The sequence below is a fragment of the Scyliorhinus torazame genome, chromosome X (assembly GCF_047496885.1).
Source record: "Scyliorhinus torazame isolate Kashiwa2021f chromosome X, sScyTor2.1, whole genome shotgun sequence".
NCBI classification, from domain to species: Eukaryota; Metazoa; Chordata; class Chondrichthyes; order Carcharhiniformes; family Scyliorhinidae; genus Scyliorhinus; species Scyliorhinus torazame.
Window position 1 is genome coordinate 36,981,566 of NC_092738.1, and position 23,461 is coordinate 37,005,026.

The 23,461-nt window shown below is 54.1% G+C and overlaps 1 protein-coding gene across 2 annotated transcripts in view; it reads left to right on the forward strand.

Moving 5' to 3' along the window:
- Nucleotides 1-23,461, forward strand: part of LOC140405531 (sterol O-acyltransferase 2-like) — a 172,601-nt gene that overhangs the window by 76,908 nt on the left and 72,232 nt on the right. For both annotated transcript variants that reach the window (XM_072494088.1, XM_072494087.1), the window contains exons 4-6: nucleotides 957-1,093; nucleotides 3,503-3,562; nucleotides 20,783-20,890. In XM_072494088.1, the coding sequence (XP_072350189.1) occupies nucleotides 957-1,093; nucleotides 3,503-3,562; nucleotides 20,783-20,890 (305 nt within the window). The remainder of the gene's footprint in view (nucleotides 1-956; nucleotides 1,094-3,502; nucleotides 3,563-20,782; nucleotides 20,891-23,461) is intronic.

Sequence of the window (23,461 nt, forward strand, 5' to 3'; positions counted from 1 at the left end):
TTGCTGTCCTGACTAAGCTGCTGTTCTGACTAAGCTGCTGTCCTGACTAAGTCACTGTCCTGACTAAGCTGCTGTTCTGACTAAGCTGCTGTTCTGACTAAGCTGCTGTTCTGACTAAGCTGCTGTTCTGACCAAGTCACTGTTCTGACTAAGCTGCTGTTCTGACTAAGCTGCTATCCTGACTAAGCTGCTGTCCTGACTAAGCTGCTGTCCTGACTAAGTCACTGTCCTGACTCAGCCTCTGTCCTGACTAAGTCACTGTCCTGACTAAGCTGCAGTCCTGACTAAGCTGCTGTTCTGACTAAGCTGCTGTCCTGACTAAGCCGCTGTTCTGACTAAGCTGCTGTCCTGACTAAGCTGCTGTTCTGACTAAGCCGCTGTCCTGACTAAGCCGCTGTTCTGACTAAGTCACTGTCCTGACTAAGTTGCTGTCCTGACTAAGCTGCTGTTCTGACTAAGTCACTGTCCTGACTAAGCTGCTGTCTTGACTAAGCTGCTGTCCTGACTAAGCTGCTGTCCTGACTAAGCTGCTGTCCTGACTAAGTCACTGTCCTGACTAAGTTGCTGTCCTGACTAAGCTGCTGTCCTGACTAAGCTGCTGTCCTGACTAAGCTGCTGTTCTGACTAAGCTGCTGTCCTGACTAAGCTGCTGTCCTGACTAAGTCACTGTCCTGACTAAGTCACTGTCCTGACTAAGTCGCTGTCCTGACTAAGCCGCTGTCCTGACTAAGCCGCTGTCCTGACTAAGCCGCTGTCCTGACTAAGCCGCTGTCCTGACTAAGCCGCTGTTCTGACTGTGCCACTTGTTTGTGACTGGGCTTCTGATTGGGACCATGCTGCTGCCCTTGACTAGCCCACATGTTCCCACCTGTTACTAGGCCTCAGCCCTTGAGACTGAATTTGATCAATGACGTTGACTTCATGTTGACAGAAACGCTTTTTTGTCTCTGCCCCAGGATATGAAAATAGAATTGTTGGACCAGTTCAAAGCCCAGCTGAGTGAGCTGCTGGACAAAGCTATAGAGGAATCCATTGCATACCAATCAGAGTGTAAACAAATGACCAAGTGCCAGGATCCAGGACACAGGAACAGGTATCGAGAGCTCTTTGCAGAGAGCTTTGTGTTGTTGTGGAGTTACTGAGAGGGTGTCACTGCTGTGGGGAAACTGGTTAAAACTCAGGACATAGCTGTTGCTGATTGATATATACACTGCTTGGCCGGTTCCTCGTGCCTATAACTCCTGGTGCACAGCTCTGCTCCTCGTGTAGCGGACTGAGCTATCCAGCAGATTATCTGCTCTGGACTTAACCCTGCCTCAAATCTCAGCACCATCGCGAGCAAATGGAGTCATGCCACTGGCATCACTCCCCCAGCGGCCTCCCATGTGGGGTGGTGCGTACTGCCCTGCAGGTTGTCGGAGTGACGTTCCATCATTCCATCGAGGACTGGGATATCCTCATCCTGTCTTTGTGATGAGAAAATGCAGCACCGAACGGGGTCAAACCAGGTGTAGTGTCTGCACTCCAGTTAAACACTCAGCGGTTGGCTGTTTAGCTTGTTCTTTGTGTGTCTCTATCTGCCTCGGTACTTTTATCTGCGTGAGTGTGTATGTGTGAGTGTGTATGAGTGTGTATGTGAGTGTGAAAGTAAGTGTGCATGTGTGTGTGTGTGTGAGAGTGTGTGTGTGTTAGTGTGTGTGTATTAGTGTGTTTGTCTGTGTTAGTCTGTGCATCAGTGTGTGTTCGAGTGCGTGTGTGTGTGTTAGGTTGTGTGTGTTAGTGTGTGTGTTAGGTTGTGTGTGTGTGTTCGTGTGTGTGTGTTAGTGTGTGTGTGTTCGTGTGTTCGTGTGTGTGTGTTTGTCAGTGTGTTTGTCAGTGTGTGTGTGTTTGTCAGTGTGTTTGTCAGTGTGTGTGTGTTTGTCAGTGTGTGTGTGTTTGTCAGTGTGTGTGTGTTCATGTGTGTTTGTCAGTGTGTGTGTGTGTTTGTCAGTGTGTGTGTGTTAGTGTGTGTTTGTCAGTGTGTGTGTGTTAGTGTGTGTGTTCATGTGTGTTTGTCAGTGTGTGTGTGTGTTTGTCAGTGTGTGTGTGTTAGTGTGTGTTTGTCAGTGTGTGTGTGTTCGTGTGTGTGTTCGTGTGTGTTTGTCAGTGTGTGTGTGTTTGTCAGTGTGTGTGTGTTTGTCAGTGTGTGTGTGTTCGTGTGTGTTTGTCAGTGTGTGTGTGTGTTTGTCAGTGTGTGTTTGTCAGTGTGTGTTTGTCAGTGTGTGTGTTAGTGTGTGTGTGTTTGTCAGTGTGTGTGTTTGTCAGTGTGTGTGTGTGTTTGTCAGTGTGTGTGTGTTAGTGTGTGTTTGTCAGTGTGTGTGTGTATGTGTCAGTGTGTGTGTGTTCGTGTGTGTGTGTTCGTGTGTGTGTTCGTGTGTGTGTGTTCGTGTGTGTGTGTTCGTGTGTGTGTGTTTGTCAGTGTGTTTGTCAGTGTGTGTGTGTTTGTCAGTGTGTGTGTGTTCGTGTGTGTGTTCATGTGTGTTTGTCAGTGTGTGTGTGTGTTTGTCAGTGTGTGTGTGTTAGTGTGTGTTTGTCAGTGTGTGTGTGTTAGTGTGTGTGTTCATGTGTGTTTGTCAGTGTGTGTGTGTGTTTGTCAGTGTGTGTGTGTTAGTGTGTGTTTGTCAGTGTGTGTGTGTTCGTGTGTGTGTTCGTGTGTGTTTGTCAGTGTGTGTGTGTGTTTGTCAGTGTGTGTGTGTTTGTCAGTGTGTGTGTGTTTGTCAGTGTGTGTGTGTTCGTGTGTGTTTGTCAGTGTGTGTGTGTGTTTGTCAGTGTGTGTTTGTCAGTGTGTGTTTGTCAGTGTGTGTGTTAGTGTGTGTGTGTTTGTCAGTGTGTGTGTTTGTCAGTGTGTGTGTGTGTTTGTCAGTGTGTGTGTGTTAGTGTGTGTTTGTCAGTGTGTGTGTGTATTTGTCAGTGTGTGTGTGTTCGTGTGTGTGTGTTCGTGTGTGTTTGTCAGTGTGTGTGTGTTCGTGTGTGTGTGTTCGTGTGTGTGTTCGTGTGTGTTTGTCAGTGTGTGTTTGTCAGTGTGTGTGTGTATTTGTCAGTGTGTGTGTGTTAGTGTGTGTGTGTTCGTGTGTGTGTTCGTGTGTGTATTAGTGTGTGTGTGTTTGTCAGTGTGTGTGCTAGTATCTCTCTACCTCTCTCTGTCCCAGTCTCTCTCTCTCTGCCTTTCTCTTATTGTCTTTCTCTTTCTCGTGGCCTCTGCTGTGTGTCACTCTCCCTCACTTTCACCAGCTCTCAGTCTATTGACTTGTCCGTTTCTCATATTTCACGTTCCCTCTTGCCATGCCTCTCTCTTTTTACCCGTCTCTCTTCACACCTTCAATGCATCTTATTTCCTCTCTCTCCCCCTGCCTGCCTCTCACTCACCTTTTCTTTCTCTCTCCGTCTGTCACGAGCGTTCTGCTCCGCATTGTGACTATTGATGAGGTGGCTGCACTGTTAACGTCATCGTGTTTGTCCCAAGGCCCGATAAACTTGCAACAGAGAAAGGAAAGATCTTTGTGAATCGCCGCTCAATGCTTGAGTAAGTACGACTGCTTTTACTGTCAGCGATGTAACTGCAAACATTTTTCCGCCTGTACGAGATCTCTCTATCTGCTGACTTATTCGAGGCGTAATTCTGCAAACGTTGCATGGTGAACACTGACAATTCCCTTGTGGGGACAATAGAGAGATGAGCCTTTTATTTTAGCTTGGGGTCGTTGGAGTGTGATGGCTGAAAGCACAGTGGAAGAGGGATTAAAAATTATTGCCAAAAAGGAATTGGAGAGACTTGAGGGGGGGGGGGGGGGGATCTCTGCAGGGATATTGGGAGAGGACAGCTGATTGGATAACCAAGTGGTCACAATCTGTGCTGGTTCATTCCAATTGGACACCAAGGGAATCATGGGATACGGGGGTAATGTGGGAGTTGAGATACATCGGCCATGATGGTATTGACTCGAGGGGCTGAATGGTCAGCTCCTGCTCCTAGTGTTTATGTTCTTCTTATGATCCTGGGTGGAGGCGGAGTATGGGATAAAGAAAAGACATTGGCCGGAATTCTCTGCTTGTTGGGATGGCAAGGAATTCTCAGGAAGTGGGGTATTGATACACTCCGTGATAGCTGCCAGCCGCAGGGAGTTCAATCTGTTCTCCGAGCTCCTCCCAACGGGCTGCATCAAAGCGGCGTGCTCTCATTCCCAACTCCCTTTCTCCTACAGAAATGTTGATGATTCCAACGTGAACCTGCGCAAGGAGCAGCATTCCACACCAGCCGGAATTCCAGAGACACCTGGGATCCGGGAACCGGGAACCCTCGCCTGCCGGAATTCCAGAGTCACCCGGGATCCGGGAACCGGGAACCCTCGTCTGCCGGAATTCCAGAGTCACCCGGGAACAGGGAACCCTCGCCTGTCGGACTTCCAGAGTCACCCGGGAACCGGGAACCCTCGCCTGCCGGAATTCCAGAGTCACCCGGGATCCGGGAACCGGGAACCCTCGTCTGCCGGAATTCCAGAGTCACCCGGGAACCGGGAACCCTCGCCTGCCGGAATTCCAGAGTCTCCCAGGAACCGGGAACCCTCGCCAGCCGGAATTCCAGAGTCACCCGGGAACCGGGAACCCTCGCCTGCCGGAATTCCAGAGTCTCCCAGGAACCGGGAACCCTCGCCTGCCAGAATTCCAGAGTCTCCCAGGAACCGGGAACCCTCGCCAGCCGGAATTCCAGAGTCACCCGGGAACCGGGAAACCTCGCCTGCCGGAATTCCAGAGTCACCCGGGAACCGGGAACCCTCGCCTGCCGGAATTCCAGAGTCACCCGGGAACCGTGAAACCTCGCCTGCCGGAATTCCAGAGTCACCCGGGAACCGGGAAACCTCGCCTGCCGGAATTCCAGAGTCACCCGGGAACAGGGAACCGGGAACCCTCGCCTGCCGGAATTCCAGAGTCACCCGGGAACCGGGAACCAGGAAACCTCGCCTGTCGGAATTCCAGAGTCACCCGGGAACCGGGAAACCTCGCCTGTCGGAATTCCTGAGTCACCCGGGAACCGGGAACCCTCGCCTGCCGGAATTCCAGAGTCACCCGGGAACCGGGAAACCTCGCCTGCCGGAATTCCAGAGTCACCCGGGAACCGGGAACCCTCGCCTGCCGGAATTCCAGAGTCACCCGGGAACCGGGAACTGGGAACCCTCGCCTGCCGGAATTCCAGAGTCACCCGGGAACCGGGAAACCTCGCCTGCCGGAATTCCAGAGTCGCCCGGGAACCGGGAACCCTCGCCAGCCGGAATTCCAGAGTCACCCGGGAACCGGGAACTGGGAACCCTCGCCAGCCGGAATTCCAGAGTCACCCGGGAACCGGGAACTGGGAACCCTCGCCTGCCGGAATTCCAGAGTCAACCGAGAATAATAATTGTAATAATAATAATCGCTTATTGTCACAAGTAGGCTTCAAATGAAGTTATTGTGAAAAGCCCCTAGTCGCCACATTCCGGCGCCTGTTCGGGGAGGCTGGTACGGGAATTGAACCGTGCTGCTGGCCTGCCTTGGTCTGTTTTCAAAGCCAGCGATTTAGCCCTGTGCTAAACCAGCCCCTGTGGACAGTCCGGAATTCCATCATCACTCAGTAACTGAAAGGCATCCTATCCCCAGTCACCCGGAAGTTTTCCTGCTCCTGGGTTCCGCTGCCCCGTGAACAGAGGGAGGCAGGTGTCGGAAAGCTCACGCAAACCCTTCCCGCGCAAACGCTTGCAGGTCTGCTGTGCAAACGCCACCAGCTTTTGATCGCCAACATTCGAGGGCTCGCTCTCCTGTACTTTGCAAACGGAGAATGATTTCTGCCAGAGGACGTACCTCAATCATGGGCCGATCGCCGCGTTTAGTTAAAGCTCAAAAAAACATTGCGAGTAATCGTGACTGATTCACTGCTGCCGATAACCTGCGGCACCCTGGGAGCTCTGTCTTTTTCAACTCCAAATATCTCCTCTCCCTCAGCACTGTCCCTCCAAATATCCTGCTCTCCCTCAGCACTGTCCCTCCAAATATCCTCCTCTCCCTCAGCACTGTCCCTCCAAATATCCTCCTCTCCCTCAACACTGTCCCTCCAAATATCCTCCTCTCCCTCAGCACTGTCCCTCCAAATATAATGCTCTCCCTCAGCACTGTCCCTCCAAATATCCTCCTCTCCCTCAGCACTGTCCCTCCAAATACCACCTCTCCCTCAGCACTGTCCCTCCAAATATCTCCTCTCCCTCAGCACTGTCCCTCCAAATATCCTCCTCTCCCTCAGCACTGTCCCTCCAAATATCCTGCTCTCCCTCAGCACTGTCCCTCCAAATATCTCCTCTCCCTCAGCACTGTCCCTCCAAATATCCTGCTCTCCCTCAGCACTGTCCCTCCAAATATCCTCCTCTCCCTCAGCACTGTCCCTCCAAATATCCTCCTCTCCCTCAGCACTGTCCCTCCAAATATCCTGCTCTCCCTCAGCACTGTCCCTCCAAATATCCTGCTCTCCCTCAGCACTGTCCCTCCAAATATCTCCTCTCCCTCAGCACTGTCCCTCCAAATATCCTCCTCTCCCTCAGCACTGTCCCTCCAAATATCCTGCTCTCCCTCAGCACTGTCCCTCCAAATATCTCCTCTCCCTCAGCACTGTCCCTCCAAATATCCTGCTCTCCCTCAGCACTGTCCCTCCAAATATCTCCTCTCCCTCAGCACTGTCCCTCCAAATATCCTCCTCTCCCTCAGCACTGTCCCTCCAAATATCCTGCTCTCCCTCAGCACTGTCCCTCCAAATATCTCCTCTCCCTCAGCACTGTCCCTCCAAATATCCTCCTCTCCCTCAGCATTGACCCTCCAAATATCACCTCTCCCTCAGCACTGTCCCTCCAAATATCCTGCTCTCCCTCAGCATTGTCCCTCCAAATATCTCCTCTCCCTCAGCACTGTCCCTCCAAATATCCTCCTCTCCCTCAGCATTGACCCTCCAAATATCACCTCTCCCTCAGCACTGTCCCTCCAAATATCCTGCTCTCCCTCAGCACTGTCCCTCCAAATATCTCCTCTCCCTCAGCACTGTCCCTCCAAATATCCTGCTCTCCCTCAGCACTGTCCCTCCAAATATCCTGCTCTCCCTCAGCAGTGTCCCTCCAAATATCTCCTCTCCCTCAGCACTGTCCCTCCAAATATCTACTCTCCCTCAGCACTGTCCCTCCAAATATCCTGCTCTCCCTCAGCACTGTCCCTCCAAATATCCTGCTCTCCCTCAGCATTGTCCCTCCAAATATCTCCTCTCCCTCAACACTGTCCCTCCAAATATCACCGCTCCCTCAGCACTGTCCCTCCAAATATCCTCCTCTCCCTCAGCATTGACCCTCCAAATATCACCTCTCCCTCAGCACTGTCCCTCCAAATATCCTGCTCTCCCTCAGCATTGTCCCTCCAAATATCTCCTCTCCCTCAGCACTGTCCCTCCAAATATCCTGCTCTCCCTCAGCACTGTCCCTCCAAATATCTCCTCTCCCTCAGCACTGTCCCTCCAAATATCCTGTTCTCCCTCAGCACTGTCCCTCCAAATATCCTGCTCTCCCTCAGCAGTGTCCCTCCAAATATCTCCTCTCCCTCAGCACTGTCCCTCCAAATATCTCCTCTCCCTCAGCACTGTCCCTCCAAATATCCTGCTCTCCCTCAGCACTGTCCCTCCAAATATCCTGCTCTCCCTCAGCATTGTCCCTCCAAATATCTCCTCTCCCTCAACACTGTCCCTCCAAATATCACCGCTCCCTCAGCACTGTCCCTCCAAATATCCTGCTCTCCCTCAGCACTGTCCCTCCAAATATCTCCTCTCCCTCAGCACTGTCCCTCCAAATATCCTGCTCTCCCTCAGCATTGTCCCTCCAAATATCTCCTCTCCCTCAGCACTGTCCCTCCAAATATCTCCTCTCCCTCAGCACTGTCCCTCCAAATATCCTGCTCTCCCTCAGCACTGTCCCTCCAAATATCCTGCTCTCCCTCAGCATTGTCCCTCCAAATATCTCCTCTCCCTCAGCACTGTCCCTCCAAATATCTCCTCTCCCTCAGCATTGTCCCTCCAAATATCCTGCTCTCCCTCAGCACTGTCCCTCCAAATATCCTGCTCTCCCTCAGCACTGTCCCTCCAAATATCTCCTCTCCCTCAGCATTGTCCCTCCAAATATCCTGCTCTCCCTCAGCACTGTCCCTCCAAATATCCTGCTCTCACTCAGCACTGTCCCTCCAAATATCCTCGTCTCTCTCAGCACTGTCCCTCCAAATATCCTCCTCTCGCTCAACACTGTCCCTCCAAATATCCTCCTCTCCCTCAACACTGTCCCTCCAAATATCCTCGTCTCCCTCAGCACTGTCCCTCCAAATATCCTGCTCTCCCTCAGCATTGTCCCTCCAAATATCTCCTCTCCCTCAGCACTGTCCCTCCAAATATCCTGCTCTCCCTCAGCACTGTCCCTCCAAATATCGTCCTCTCCCTCAGCACTGTCCCTCCAAATATCCTGCTCTCCCTCAGCACTGTCCCTCCAAATATCCTCCTCTCCCTCAGCACTGTCCCTCCAAATATCCTCCTCTCCCTCAACACTGTCCCTCCAAATATCCTGCTCTCCCTCAGCACTGTCCCTCCAAATATCCTGCTCTCCCTCAGCACTGTCCCTCCAAATATCCTCGTCTCCCTCAGCACTGTCCCTCCAAATATCCTCCTCTCCCTCAACACTGTCCCTCCAAATATCCTCCTCTCCCTCAGCACTGTCCCTCCAAATATCACCTCTCCCTCAGCACTGTCCCTCCAAATATCCTCCTCTCCCTCAGCACTGTCCCTCCAAATATCCTCCTCTCCCTCAACACTGTCCCTCCAAATATCCTGCTCTCCCTCAGCACTGTCCCTCCAACTTTCCTCGTCTCCCTCAGCACTGTCCCTCCAAATATCACCTCTCCCTCAGCACTGTCCCTCCAAATATCCTCCTCTCCCTCAACACTGTCCCTCCAAATATCCTCCTCGCCCTCAGCACTGTCCCTCCAAATATCCTCCTCTCCCTCAGCACTGTCCCTCCAAATACCACCTCTCCCTCAGCACTGTCCCTCCAAATATCCTGCTCTCCCTCAGCATTGTCCCTCCAAATATCCTCGTCTCCCTCAGCACTGTCCCTCCAAATATCCTGCTCTCCCTCAGCACTGTCCCTCCAAATATCTCCTCTCCCTCAGCATTGTCCCTCCAAATATCCTCGTCTCCCTCAGCACTGTCCCTCCAAATATCCTCGTCTCCCTCAACACTGTCCCTCCAAATATCTCCTCTCCCTCAGCATTGTCCCTCCAAATATCCTCCTCGCCCTCAGCACTGTCCCTCCAAATATCCTCCTCTCCCTCAGCACTGTCCCTCCAAATATCTCCTCTCCCTCAACACTGTCCCTCCAAATATCCTCCTCTCCCTCAACACTGTCCCTCCAGATATCCTCCTCTCCCTCAGCACTGTCCCTCCAAATATCCTACTCTCCCTGAACACTGTCCCTCCAAATATCACCTCTCCCTCAGCACTGTCCCTCCAAATATCCTCCTCTCCCTCAACACTGTCCCTCCAAATATCCTCGTCTCTCTCAGCACTGTCCCTCCAAATATCTCCTCTCCCTCAGCACTGTCCCTCCAAATATCCTGCTCTCCCTCAGCACTGTCCCTCCAAATACCCTCCTCTCCCTCAGCACTGTCCCTCCAAATACCACCTCTCCCTCAGCACTGTCCCTCCAAATATCCTCCTCTCCCTCAACACTGTCCCTCCAAATATCCTCCTCTCCCTCAGCACTGTCCCTCCAAATATCCTCCTCTCCCTCAACACTGTCCCTCCAAATATCACCTCTCCCTCAGCACTGTCCCTCCAAATATCCTCCTCTCCCTCAACAGTGTCCCTCCAAATATCCTCGTCTCCCTCAGCACTGTCCCTCCAAATATCTCCTCTCCCTCAGCACTGTCCCTCCAAATACCACCTCTCCCTCAGCACTGTCCCTCCAAATATCCTCGTCTCCCTCAGCACTGTCCCTCCAAGTATCTCCTCTCCCTCAGCACTGTCCCTCCAAATATCCTGCTCTCCCTCAGCACTGTCCCTCCAAATATCCTCCTCTCCCTCAGCACTGTCCCTCCAAATACCACCTCTCCCTCAGCACTGTCCCTCCAAATATCCTCCTCTCCCTCAGCATTGTCCCTCCAAATATCCTCCTCTCCCTCAGCACTGTCCCTCCAAATACCACCTCTCCCTCAGCACTGTCCCTCCAAATACCACCTCTCCCTCAGCACTGTCCCTCCAAATATCCTCCTCTCCCTCAGCATTGTCCCTCCAAATATCCTCCTCTCCCTCAGCACTGTCCCTCCAAATATCCTCCTCTCTCTCAGCACTGTCCCTCCAAATATCCTCGTCTCCCTCAGCACTGTCCCTCCAAATATCCTCCTCTCCCTCAGCACTGTCCCTCCAAATATCTCCTCTCCCTCAGCACTGTCCCTCCAAATACCACCTCTCCCTCAGCACTGTCCCTCCAAATATCCTCGTCTCCCTCAGCACTGTCCCTCCAAGTATCTCCTCTCCCTCAGCACTGTCCCTCCAAATATCCTGCTCTCCCTCAGCACTGTCCCTCCAAATATCCTCCTCTCCCTCAGCACTGTCCCTCCAAATACCACCTCTCCCTCAGCACTGTCCCTCCAAATATCCTCCTCTCCCTCAGCATTGTCCCTCCAAATATCCTCCTCTCCCTCAGCACTGTCCCTCCAAATACCACCTCTCCCTCAGCACTGTCCCTCCAAATACCACCTCTCCCTCAGCACTGTCCCTCCAAATATCCTCCTCTCCCTCAGCATTGTCCCTCCAAATATCCTCCTCTCCCTCAGCACTGTCCCTCCAAATATCACCTCTCCCTCAGCACTGTCCCTCCAAATACCACCTCTCCCTCAGCATTGTCCCTCCAAATATCCTGCTCTCCCTCAGCATTGTCCCTCCAAATATCTCCTCTCCCTCAGCACTGTCCCTCCAAATATCCTCCTCTCCCTCAACACTGTCCCTCCAAATATCCTCCTCTCCCTCAGCACTGTCCCTCCAAATATCCTCCTCTCCCTCAACACTGTCCCTCCAAATATCACCTCTCCCTCAGCACTGTCCCTCCAAATATCCTCCTCTCCCTCAACACTGTCCCTCCAAATATCCTCGTCTCCCTCAGCACTGTCCCTCCAAATATCTCCTCTCCCTCAGCACTGTCCCTCCAAATATCCTGCTCTCCCTCAGCACTGTCCCTCCAAATATCCTTCTCTCCCTCAGCACTGTCCCTCCAAATACCACCTCTCCCTCAGCACTGTCCCTCCAAATATCCTCCTCTCCCTCAACACTGTCCCTCCAAATAGCCTCCTCTCCCTCAGCACTGTCCCTCCAAATATCCTCCTCTCCCTCAACACTGTCCCTCCAAATATCACCTCTCCCTCAGCACTGTCCCTCCAAATATCCTCCTCTCCCTCAACACTGTCCCTCCAAATATCCTCGTCTCCCTCAGCACTGTCCCTCCAAATATCTCCTCTCCCTCAGCACTGTCCCTCCAATTATCTCCTCTCCCTCAGCACTGTCCCTCCAAATATCCGGCTCTCCCTCAGCACTGTCCCTCCAAATATCCTCCTCTCCCTCAGCACTGTCCCTCCAAATACCACCTCTCCCTCAGCACTGTCCCTCCAAATATCCTCCTCTCCCTCAGCATTGTCCCTCCAAATATCCTCCTCTCCCTCAGCACTGTCCCTCCAAATACCACCTCTCCCTCAGCACTGTCCCTCCAAATACCACCTCTCCCTCAGCACTGTCCCTCCAAATATCCTCCTCTCCCTCAGCATTGTCCCTCCAAATATCCTCCTCTCCCTCAACACTGTCCCTCCAAATATCACCTCTCCCTCAGCACTGTCCCTCCAAATATCTCCTCTCCCTCAGCACTGTCCCTCCAAATATCCTGCTCTCCCTCAGCACTGTCCCTCCAAATATCCTCCTCTCCCTCAGCACTGTCCCTCCAAATACCACCTCTCCCTCAGCACTGTCCCTCCAAATATCACCTCTCCCTCAGCACTGTCCCTCCAAATATCTCCTCTCCCTCAGCACTGTCCCTCCAAATATCCTGCTCTCCCTCAGCACTGCCCCTCCAAATATCCTCCTCTCCCTCAGCACTGTCCCTCCAAATACCACCTCTCCCTCAGCACTGTCCCTCCAAATATCCTCCTCTCGCTCAACACTGTCCCTCCAAATATCCTCCTCTCCCTCAGCACTGTCCCTCCAAATATCACCTCTCCCTCAGCACTGTCCCTCCAAATATCCTCCTCTCACTCAGCACTGTCCCTCCAAATATCCGGCTCTCCCTCAGCACTGTCCCTCCAAATATCCTCCTCTCCCTCAGCACTGTCCCTCCAAATACCACCTCTCCCTCAGCACTGTCCCTCCAAATATCCTCCTCTCCCTCAGCATTGTCCCTCCAAATATCCTCCTCTCCCTCAGCACTGTCCCTCCAAATACCACCTCTCCCTCAGCACTGTCCCTCCAAATACCACCTCTCCCTCAGCACTGTCCCTCCAAATATCCTCCTCTCCCTCAGCATTGTCCCTCCAAATATCCTCCTCTCCCTCAACACTGTCCCTCCAAATATCTCCTCTCCCTCAGCACTGTCCCTCCAAATATCTCCTCTCCCTCAGCACTGTCCCTCCAAATATCCTGCTCTCCCTCAGCACTGTCCCTCCAAATACCACCTCTCCCTCAGCACTGTCCCTCCAAATATCCTCCTCTCGCTCAACACTGTCCCTCCAAATACCACCTCTCCCTCAGCACTGTCCCTCCAAATATCCTCCTCTCCCTCAGCACTGTCCCTCCAAATATCTCCTCTCCCTCAGCACTGTCCCTCCAAATATCCTCCTCTCCCTCAGCACTGTCCCTCCAAATACCACCTCTCCCTCAGCACTGTCCCTCCAAATATCCTCCTCTCGCTCAACACTGTCCCTCCAAATACCACCTCTCCCTCAGCACTGTCCCTCCAAATATCCTCCTCTCGCTCAACACTGTCCCTCCAAATATCCTCCTCTCCCTCAGCACTGTCCCTCCAAATATCCTCCTCTCCCTCAACACTGTCCCTCCAAATATCACCTCTCCCTCAGCACTGTCCCTCCAAATATCCTCCTCTCCCTCAACACTGTCCCTCCAAATATCCTCGTCTCCCTCAGCACTGTCCCTCCAAATATCTCCTCTCCCTCAGCACTGTCCCTCCAAATACCACCTCTCCCTCAGCACTGTCCCTCCAAATATCCTCGTCTCCCTCAGCACTGTCCCTCCAATTATCTCCTCTCCCTCAGCACTGTCCCTCCAAATATCCTGCTCTCCCTCAGCACTGTCCCTCCAAATACCACCTCTCCCTCAGCACTGTCCCTCCAAATATCCTCCTCTCCCTCAGCATTGTCCCTCCAAATATCCTCCTCTCCCTCAGCACTGTCCCTCCAAATACCACCTCTCCCTCAGCACTGTCCCTCCAAATACCACCTCTCCCTCAGCACTGTCCCTCCAAATATGCTCCTCTCCCTCAGCACTGTCCCTCCAAATATCTCCTCTCCCTCAGCATTGTCCCTCCAAATATCCTCCTCGCCCTCAGCACTGTCCCTCCAAATACCACCTCTCCCTCAGCACTGTCCCTCCAAATATCCTCGTCTCCCTCAGCACTGTCCCTCCAAATACCACCTCTCCCTCAGCACTGTCCCTCCAAATACCACCTCTCCCTCAGCACTGTCCCTCCAAATATCCTCCTCTCCCTCAGCATTGTCCCTCCAAATATCCTCCTCTCCCTCAGCACTGTCCCTCCAAATACCACCTCTCCCTCAGCACTGTCCCTCCAAATACCACCTCTCCCTCAGCACTGTCCCTCCAAATATCCTCCTCTCCCTCAGCATTGTCCCTCCAAATATCCTCCTCTCCCTCAGCACTGTCCCTCCAAATACCACCTCTCCCTCAGCACTGTCCCTCCAAATATCCTCGTCTCCCTCAGCACTGTCCCTCCAATTATCTCCTCTCCCTCAGCACTGTCCCTCCAAATACCACCTCTTCCTCAGCACTGTCCCCCCAAATACCACCTCTCCCTCAGCACTGTCCCTCCAAATATCCTCCCCTCCCTCAGCACTGTCCCTCCAAATATCTCCTCTCCCTCAGCATTGTCCCTCCAAATATCCTCCTCGCCCTCAGCACTGCCCCTCCAAATATCCTCCTCTCCCTCAGCACTGTCCCTCCAAATATCCTGCTCTCCCTCAGCACTGTCCCTCCAAATACCACCTCTCCCTCAGCACTGTCCCTCCAAATACCACCTCTCCCTCAGCACTGTCCCTCCAAATATCTCCTCTCCCTCAGCACTGTCCCTCCAAATATCCTGCTCTCCCTCAGCATTGTCCCTCCAAATATCCTCCTCTCCCTCAGCATTGTCCCTCCAAATATCCTCCTCGCCCTCAGCACTGCCCCTCCAAATATCCTCCTCTCCCTCAGCACTGTCCCTCCAAATATCCTCCTCTCCCTCAGCACTGTCCCTCCAAATATCCTCGTCTCCCTCAGCACTGTCCCTCCAAATATCCTCCCCTCCCTCAACACTGTCCCTCCAAATATCCTCGTCTCCCTCAGCACTGTCCCTCCAAATATCCTCCTCGCCCTCAGCACTGCCCCTCCAAATATCCTCCTCTCCCTCAGCACTGTCCCTCCAAATATCCTCCTCTCCCTCAGCACTGTCCCTCCAAATATCCTCCTCTCCCTCAGCACTGTCCCTCCAAATACCACCTCTCCCTCAGCACTGTCCCTCCAAATATCCTCCTCTCCCTCAGCACTGTCCCTCCAAATACCACCTCTCCCTCAGCACTGTCCCTCCAAATACCACCTCTCCCTCAGCACTGTCCCTCCAAATATCTCCTCTCCCTCAGCATTGTCCCTCCAAATATCACCTCTCCCTCAGCACTGTCCCTCCAAATATCCTCCTCTCCCTCAGCACTGTCCCTCCAAATATCCTGCTCTCCCTCAGCACTGTCCCTCCAAATACCACCTCTCCCTCAGCACTGTCCCTCCAAATATCCACCTCTCCCTCAGCACTGTCCCTCCAAATACCACCTCTCCCTCAGCACTGTCCCTCCAAATACCACCTCTCCCTCAGCACTGTCCCTCCAAATACCACCTCTCCCTCAGCACTGTCCCTCCAAATATCCTCCCCTCCCTCAGCATTGTCCCTCCAAATATCCTCCTCTCCCTCAGCACTGTCCCTCCAAATATCCTCCTCTCCCTCAGCACTGTCCCTCCAAATATCTCCTCTCCCTCAGCATTGTCCCTCCAAATATCCTCCTCTCCCTCAGCACTGTCCCTCCAAATACCACCTCTCCCTCAGCACTGTCCCTCCAAATATCCTCCTCTCCCTCAGCACTGTCCCTCAAAATACCACCTCTCCCTCAGCACTGTCCCTCCAAATATCTCCTCTCCCTCAGCATTGTCCCTCCAAATATCACCTCTCCCTCAGCACTGTCCCTCCAAATATCCTCCTCTCCCTCAGCACTGTCCCTCCAAATATCCTGCTCTCCCTCAGCACTGTCCCTCCAAATACCACCTCTCCCTCAGCACTGTCCCTCCAAATATCCACCTCTCCCTCAGCACTGTCCCTCCAAATACCACCTCTCCCTCAGCACTGTCCCTCCAAATACCACCTCTCCCTCAGCACTGTCCCTCCAAATACCACCTCTCCCTCAGCACTGTCCCTCCAAATACCACCTCTCCCTCAGCACTGTCCCTCCAAATACCACCTCTCCCTCAGCACTGTCCCTCCAAATACCACCTCTCCCTCAGCACTGTCCCTCCAAATACCACCTCTCCCTCAGCACTGTCCCTCCAAATATCCTCCCCTCCCTCAGCATTGTCCCTCCAAATATCCTCCTCTCCCTCAGCACTGTCCCTCCAAATATCCTCCTCTCCCTCAGCACTGTCCCTCCAAATATCCTCCTCTCCCTCAGCACTGTCCCTCCAAATATCCACCTCTCCCTCAGCACTGTCCCTCCAAATACCACCTCTCCCTCAGCACTGTCCCTCCAAATACCACCTCTCCCTCAGCACTGTCCCTCCAAATACCACCTCTCCCTCAGCACTGTCCCTCCAAATATCCTCCCCTCCCTCAGCATTGTCCCTCCAAATATCCTCCTCTCCCTCAGCACTGTCCCTCCAAATATCCTCCTCTCCCTCAGCACTGTCCCTCCAAATATCTCCTCTCCCTCAGCATTGTCCCTCCAAATATCCTCCTCTCCCTCAGCACTGTCCCTCCAAATACCACCTCTCCCTCAGCACTGTCCCTCCAAATATCCTCCTCTCCCTCAGCACTGTCCCTCCAAATACCACCTCTCCCTCAGCACTGTCCCTCCAAATACCACCTCTCCCTCAGCACTGTCCCTCCAAATACCACCTCTCCCTCAGCACTGTCCCTCCAAATACCACCTCTCCCTCAGCACTGTCCCTCCAAATACCACCTCTCCCTCAGCACTGTCCCTCCAAATATCCTCCTCTCCCTCAGCACTGTCCCTCCAAATACCACCTCTCCCTCAGCACTGTCCCTCCAAATACCACCTCTCCCTCAGCACTGTCCCTCCAAATATCCTCCCCTCCCTCAGCATTGTCCCCCCAAATATCCTCCTCTCCCTCAGCACTGTCCCTCCAAATATCCTCCTCTCCCTCAGCACTGTCCCTCCAAATATCCTCCTCTCCCTCAGCACTGTCCCTCCAAATATCCACCTCTCCCTCAGCACTGTCCCTCCAAATACCACCTCTCCCTCAGCACTGTCCCTCCAAATACCACCTCTCCCTCAGCACTGTCCCTCCAAATACCACCTCTCCCTCAGCACTGTCCCTCCAAATATCCTCCCCTCCCTCAGCATTGTCCCTCCAAATATCCTCCTCTCCCTCAGCACTGTCCCTCCAAATATCCTCCTCTCCCTCAGCACTGTCCCTCCAAATACCACCTCTCCCTCAGCACTGTCCCTCCAAATATCCTCCCCTCCCTCAGCATTGTCCCTCCAAATATCCTCCTCTCCCTCAGCACTGTCCCTCCAAATATCTCCTCTCCCTCAGCATTGTCCCTCCAAATATCCTCCTCTCCCTCAGCACTGTCCCTCCAAATACCACCTCTCCCTCAGCACTGTCCCTCCAAATATCCTCCTCTCCCTCAGCACTGTCCCTCCAAATATCCTCCTCTCCCTCAGCACTGTCCCTCCAAATACCACCTCTCCCTCAGCACTGTCCCTCCAAATATCCTCCTCTCCCTCAGCACTGTCCCTCCAAATACCACCTCTCCCTCAGTAAGCACAATTCTGCACTGGGCTGCTCATTCCATCTGCCTCCGTGAGGAGCTTGCCAATTGTCACTGGCTGGCGGAAGTTGTCGCCCCACCTTTATCTCAGGGGGCATCGTATTTAATGGGGACCCATGCAGCCTGCACTGTCCTTTCCACCTTTGCCCCATCACTGCTCCACCCTCCCCGCTACCATTCCCCCCCCCCCCCTCGGTCATCCGCCACACAACTTGCACTGCCACCATCGGTCTGAAGCATCGGCTGCCGTATACACAGATTCTCCGAAGAGGACAATGCAGCGGCAACTTACTGTTAATCATGGAAGAAGTCTACCTCACTCTGTGCTCGCCAATTATATACAGTCGTAAATGTGAAGGTTCTCCTTTCTCGCTGGTGGGGAATTTAATTCCGGCGATAGAGGTCGGGGGGGGGGGGGGGAAGGGGGTGGGTATGGGGTGGGGGCTGGGGCAGTGATAGGGGTGGGTTGAGGGGGTGAGGATAGGGTGGGGCTGTTGGTGAGGTGGGGGGTAAGGGGTTGGTTGTGAGGGTGGGGGTGAGGGGTTGGGGTGAGGGGGTGTGGGTGAGGGTGCGGGGGTGAGGGTGTGGGGGTGAGAGGGTGGGGTGGGGGTGAGGGTGTGGGGGTGTGGGTGAGGGGGTGAGAGGGGTTGGGGTGAGGGGGTGTGAGTGAGGGTGTGGGGGTGAGGGTGTGGGGGTGAGAGGATGGGGTGAGGGTGTGGGGGTGTGGGTGAGGGGGTGAGGGGGTGGGAGTGAGGGGGTGTGGGCGAGGGGTTGTGGGTGAGGGGGTGTGCTGGGGGTGAGGGAGTGGGGGTGAGGGAGTGGGGGTGAGGGTGTGTGGCTGAGGGGGCGGGCTGGGGTGAGGGAGTGGGGGTAAGGGAGTGGGGGTGAGGGGGTGGGGGTGAGGGGGTGTGGGTGAGGGGGTGTGGGTGAGGGCGTGGGGTGAGGGTGTGGGTGAGGGGATGTGGGTGAGGGTGTGGGGTGTGGGTGAGGGGCTGTGGATGAGGGCGTGGGGTGAGGGTGTGGGTGAGGGGATGTGGGATGTGGGTGACGGTGTGGGTGAGGGGGTGTGGGTGAGGGTGTAGGGTGTGGGTGAGGGGGAGTGGGGGTGAGGGGGTGGTGTGGAGTGAGGGGGAGTGGGTGTGGGGGCAAGGGTGTGGGGTGTGGGTGAGGGGGAGTGGGTGTGGGGGTGAGGGCGTGAGGTGAGGGTGTGGGTGAGGGGGTGTGGGTGAGGGTGTGGGTGAGGGGGTGCGGGTGAGGGTGTGGGGTGTGGGTGAGGGGGTGTGGGTGTGGGGGCAAGGGTGTGGGGTGTGGGTGAGGGGGAGTGGGTGTGGGGGCGAGGGTGTGGGGTGTGGGTGAGGGGGAGTGGGTGTGGGGATGAGGGCGTGGGGTGTGGGTGAGGGGGAGTGGGTGTGGGGGTGAGGGGTGGGGTGTGGGTGAGGGGGAGAGGGTGTGGGGGTGAGGGGGTGTGGGTGAGGGGATGGGGTGTGGGTGAGTGGGAGTGGGTGTGGGGATGAGGGGGTGTGGGTGAGGGGGTGGGGTGTGGGTGAGTGGGTGTGGGGGTGAGGGGGTGTGGGTGAGGGGGTGGGGTGAGGGGGAGTGGGTGTGGGGGTGAGGGTGTGGGTGAGGGGGAGTGGGTGTGTGGGTGAGGGGTTGGGGGTGAGCGGGTGGGGTGTGGGTGAGGGTGTGGGTGAGGGTGTGGGGGTGAGGGGGTGGGGTGTGGGTGATGGTGTGGGTGAGGGTGTGGGGGTGAGGGGGTGGGGTGTGGGTGAGGGGGAGTGGGTGTGGGGGTGAGGGGGTGGGGTGTGGGTGAGGGGGAGTGGGTGTGTGGGTGAGGGGTTGGGGGTGAGGGGGTGGGGTGTGGGTGAGGGTGTGGGTGAGGGGGTGGGGTGTGGGTGAGGGGGTGGGGTGTGGGTGAGGGTGTGGGTGAGGGTGTGGGGGTGAGGGGGAGTGGGTGTGTGGGTGAGGGGTTGGGGATGTGGGTGTGGGTGTGGGGGTGAGGGGTTGGGGGTGTGGGTGAGGGTGTGGGGGTGAGGGGGAGTGGGTGTGTGGGTGAGGGGTTGGGGTGTGGGTGAGGGTGTGGGGGTGAGGGGGTGGGGTGTGGGTGAGGGTGTGGGGTGTGGGTGAGGGTGTGAGGGGGAGTGGGTGTGTGGGTGAGGGTTTGGGGGTGTGGGTGAGGGTGTGGGGGTGAGGGGGTGGGGTGTGGGTGAGTGGGAGTGGGTGAGGGGGTGTGGGTGAGGGGGTGTGGGTGTGGGGGTGAGGGTGAGGGGGTGGGGTGTGGGTGAGGGGGAGTGGGTGTGTGGGTGAGGGGTTGGGGGTGAGGGGTGTGGGTGAGGGGGTGAGTGGGAGTGGGTGTGGGGGTGAGGGGGTGTGGGTGAGGGGGAGTGGGTGTGGGGGTGAGGGTGAGGGGGTGGGGTGTGGGTGAGGGGGAGTGGGTGTGGGGATGAGGGTGTGGGGTGTGGGTGAGGGGGAGTGGGTGTGTGGGTGAGGGGTTGGGGGTGAGGGTGTGGGGTGTGGGTGAGGGTGTGGGTGAGGGTGTGGGGGTGAGCGGGTGGGGTGTGGGTGAGGGGGCGTGGGTGTGGGGGTGAGGGGGTGGGGTGTGGGTGAGGGGGAGTGGGTGTGTGGGTGAGGGGTTGGGGGTGGGGTGTGGGTGAGGGGGTGGGTGAGGGGGTGGGGTGTGGGTGAGGGGGTAGGGTGTGGGTGAGGGGGAGTGGGTGTGTGGGTGAGGGGTTGGGGTGTGGGTGAGGGTGTGGGGGTGAGGGTGTGGGGTGTGGGTGAGGGTGTGGGGGTGAGGGGGAGTGGGTGTGTGGGTGAGGGGTTGGGGTGTGGGTGAGGGTGTGGGGGTGAGGGGGTGGGGTGTGGGTGAGGGTGTGGGGGTGAGGGGGAGTGGGGGTGTGGGTGAGGGGTTGGGGGTGTGGGTGAGGGTGTGGGTGTGAGGGGGTGGGGTGTGGGTGAGGGTGTGGGGGTGAGGGGGAGTGGGGGTGTGGGTGAGGGGTTGGGGGTGTGGGTGAGGGTGTGGGTGTGAGGGGGTGGGGTGTGGGTGAGGGTGTGGTGTGTGGGTGAGGGTGTGGGGGTGAGGGGGAGTGTGTGTGTGGGTGAAGGGTTGGGGGTGTGGGTGAGGGTGTGGGGGTGAGGGGTTGGGGGTGTGGGTGAGGGTGTGGGGGTGAGGGGGAGTGGGTGTGTGGGTGAGGGGTGTGGGTGTGGGTGAGGGGGTGTGGGTGAGGGGGTGTGGGTGAGGGTGTGTGGGTGAGGGGGTGGGGGCTACGTGCTGAATCCTGATTAGATCCAGCTGTTTAAATACCAGACTGGGAGTGCTGTTGCTTTTGAGGGTAAAATTCTTCTCTTTGTTTAAACTTACCCAAACTGGCTGATTGCTTCTTCTTTTCCAGTGAATTGTTCGAGAGTCCCCACATTCGGACAATATATCACATGTTCATCGCTCTGTTGATTGTCTTTGTTGTGAGTACAATGGCCGTAGAATTCATCGATGAAGGCAGGTGAGAATACTGTGCGCAGGTCGAATCACCGCTTCCGATCACAGCTCAACTCAGCCTTATTCCTCGCTTCCTCTTATCTGACACATACCCGGGAGTGAGTTACAGACTGGAATCTAATCGAGGGGTTCGGGATGGTTTATATATAGAATAACAGATACCTGGGAGTGAGTTGCAGACTGGATCTAATCGAGGGGTTTGGGGTGGTTTATTTATAGAATAACAGATACCCGGGAGTGAGTTACAGACTGGAATCTAATCGAGGGGTTTGGGGTGGTTTATTTATAGAATAACAGATACCCGGGAGTGAGTTACAGACTGGAATCTAATCGAGGGGTTTGGGGTGGTTTATATATAGAATAACAGATACCCGGGAGTGAGTTACAGACTGGAATCTCATCGAGGGGTTTGGGGTGGTTTATTTATAGAATAACAGATACCCGGGAGTGAGTTACAGACTGGAATCTAATCGAGGGGTTCGGGGTGGTTTATATATAGAATAACAGATACCCGGGAGTGAGTTACAGACTGGAATCTCATCGAGGGGTTTGGGGTGGTTTATATATAGAATAACAGATACCCGGGAGTGAGTTACAGACTGGAATCTAATCGAGGGGTTTGGGGTGGTTTATTTATAGAATAACAGATACCCGGGAGTGAGTTACAGACTGGAATCTAATCGAGGGGTTCGGGGTGGTTTATATATAGAATAACAGATACCTGGGAGTGAGTTACAGACTGGAATCTAATCGAGCGGTTCGGGGTGGTTTATATATAGAATAACAGATACCTGGGAGTGAGTTACAGACTGGAATCTAATCGAGGGGTTCAGGGTGGTTTATATATAGAATAACAGATACCCGGGAGTGAGTTACAGACTGGAATCTAATCGAGGGGTTTGGGGTGGTTTATTTATAGAATAACAGATACCCGGGAGTGAGTTACAGACTGGAATCTAATCGAGGGGTTTGGGGTGGTTTATATATAGATTAACAGATACCCGGGAGTGAGTGACAGACTGGAATCTAATCGAGGGGTTCAGGGTGGTTTATATATAGAATAACAGATACCCGAGAGTGTGTTACAGACTGGAATCTAATCGAGGGGTTCAGGGTGGTTTATATATAGAATAACAGATACCCGGGAGTGAGTTACAGACTGGAATCTAATCGAGGGGTTCGGGGTGGTTTATATATAGAATAACAGATACCTGGGAGTGAGTTACAGACTGGAATCTAATCGAGCGGTTCGGGGTGGTTTATATATAGAATAACAGATACCTGGGAGTGAGTTACAGACTGGAATCTAATCGAGGTGTTCGGGATGGTTTATATATAGAATAACAGATACCCGGGAGTGAGTTACAGACTGGAATCTAATCGAGGGGTTCGGGATGGTTTATATATAGAATAACAGATACCTGTGAGTGAGTTACAGACTGGAATCTAATCGAGCGGTTCGGGGTGGTTTATATATAGAATAACAGATACCTGGGAGTGAGTTACAGACTGGAATCTAATCGAGGTGTTCGGGATGGTTTATATATAGAATAACAGATACGCGGGAGTGAGTTACAGACTGGAATCTAATTGAAGGGTTCGGGGTGGTTTATATATAGAATAACAGATACCTGGGAGTGAGTTACAGACTGGAATCTAATCGAGGGGTTCAGGGTGGTTTATATATAGAATAACAGATACCCGGGAGTGAGTTACAGACTGGAATCTAATCGAGGGGTTCAGGGTGGTTTATATATAGAATAACAGATACCCGGGAGTGAGTTACAGACTGGAATCTAATCGAGGGGTTTGGGGGGGGTTTATATATAGAATAACAGATACCCGGGAGTGAGTTACAGACTGGAATCTAATCGAGGGGTTCGGGGTGGTTTATATATAGAATAACAGATACCCGGGAGTGAGTTACAGACTGGAATCTAATCGAGGGGTTCGGGGTGGTTTATATATAGAATAACAGAAACCCGGGAGTGAGTTACAGACTGGAATCGAATCGAGGGCTTCAGGGTGGTTTATATATAGAATAACAGATACCCGGGAGTGAGTAACAGACTGGAATCTAATCGAGGGGTTCGGGGTGGTTTAAATATATAATAACAGATACCCGAGAGTGAGTTACAGACTGGAATCTAATCGAAGGGTTCGGGGTGGTTTATATATAGAATAACAGATACCCGGGAGTGAATTACAGACTGGAATCTAATCGAGGGGTTCGGGGTGGTTTATATATAGAATAACAGATACCCGGGAGTGGGTTACAGACTGGAATCTAATCGAGGGGTTCAGGGTAGTTTATATATAGAATAACAGATACCCGGGAGTGAGTTACAGACTGGAATCTAATCGAGGCGTTCGGGGTGGTTTATATATAGAATAACAGATACCCGGGAGTGAATTACAGACTGGAATCTAATCGAGGGGTGCGGGGTGGTTTATATATAGAATAACAGATACCCGGGAGTGAGTTATAGACTGGAATCTAATCGAGGGGTTTGGGTAGTTTATATATAGAATAACAGATACCTGGGAGTGAGTTACAGACTGGAGTCTAATCGAG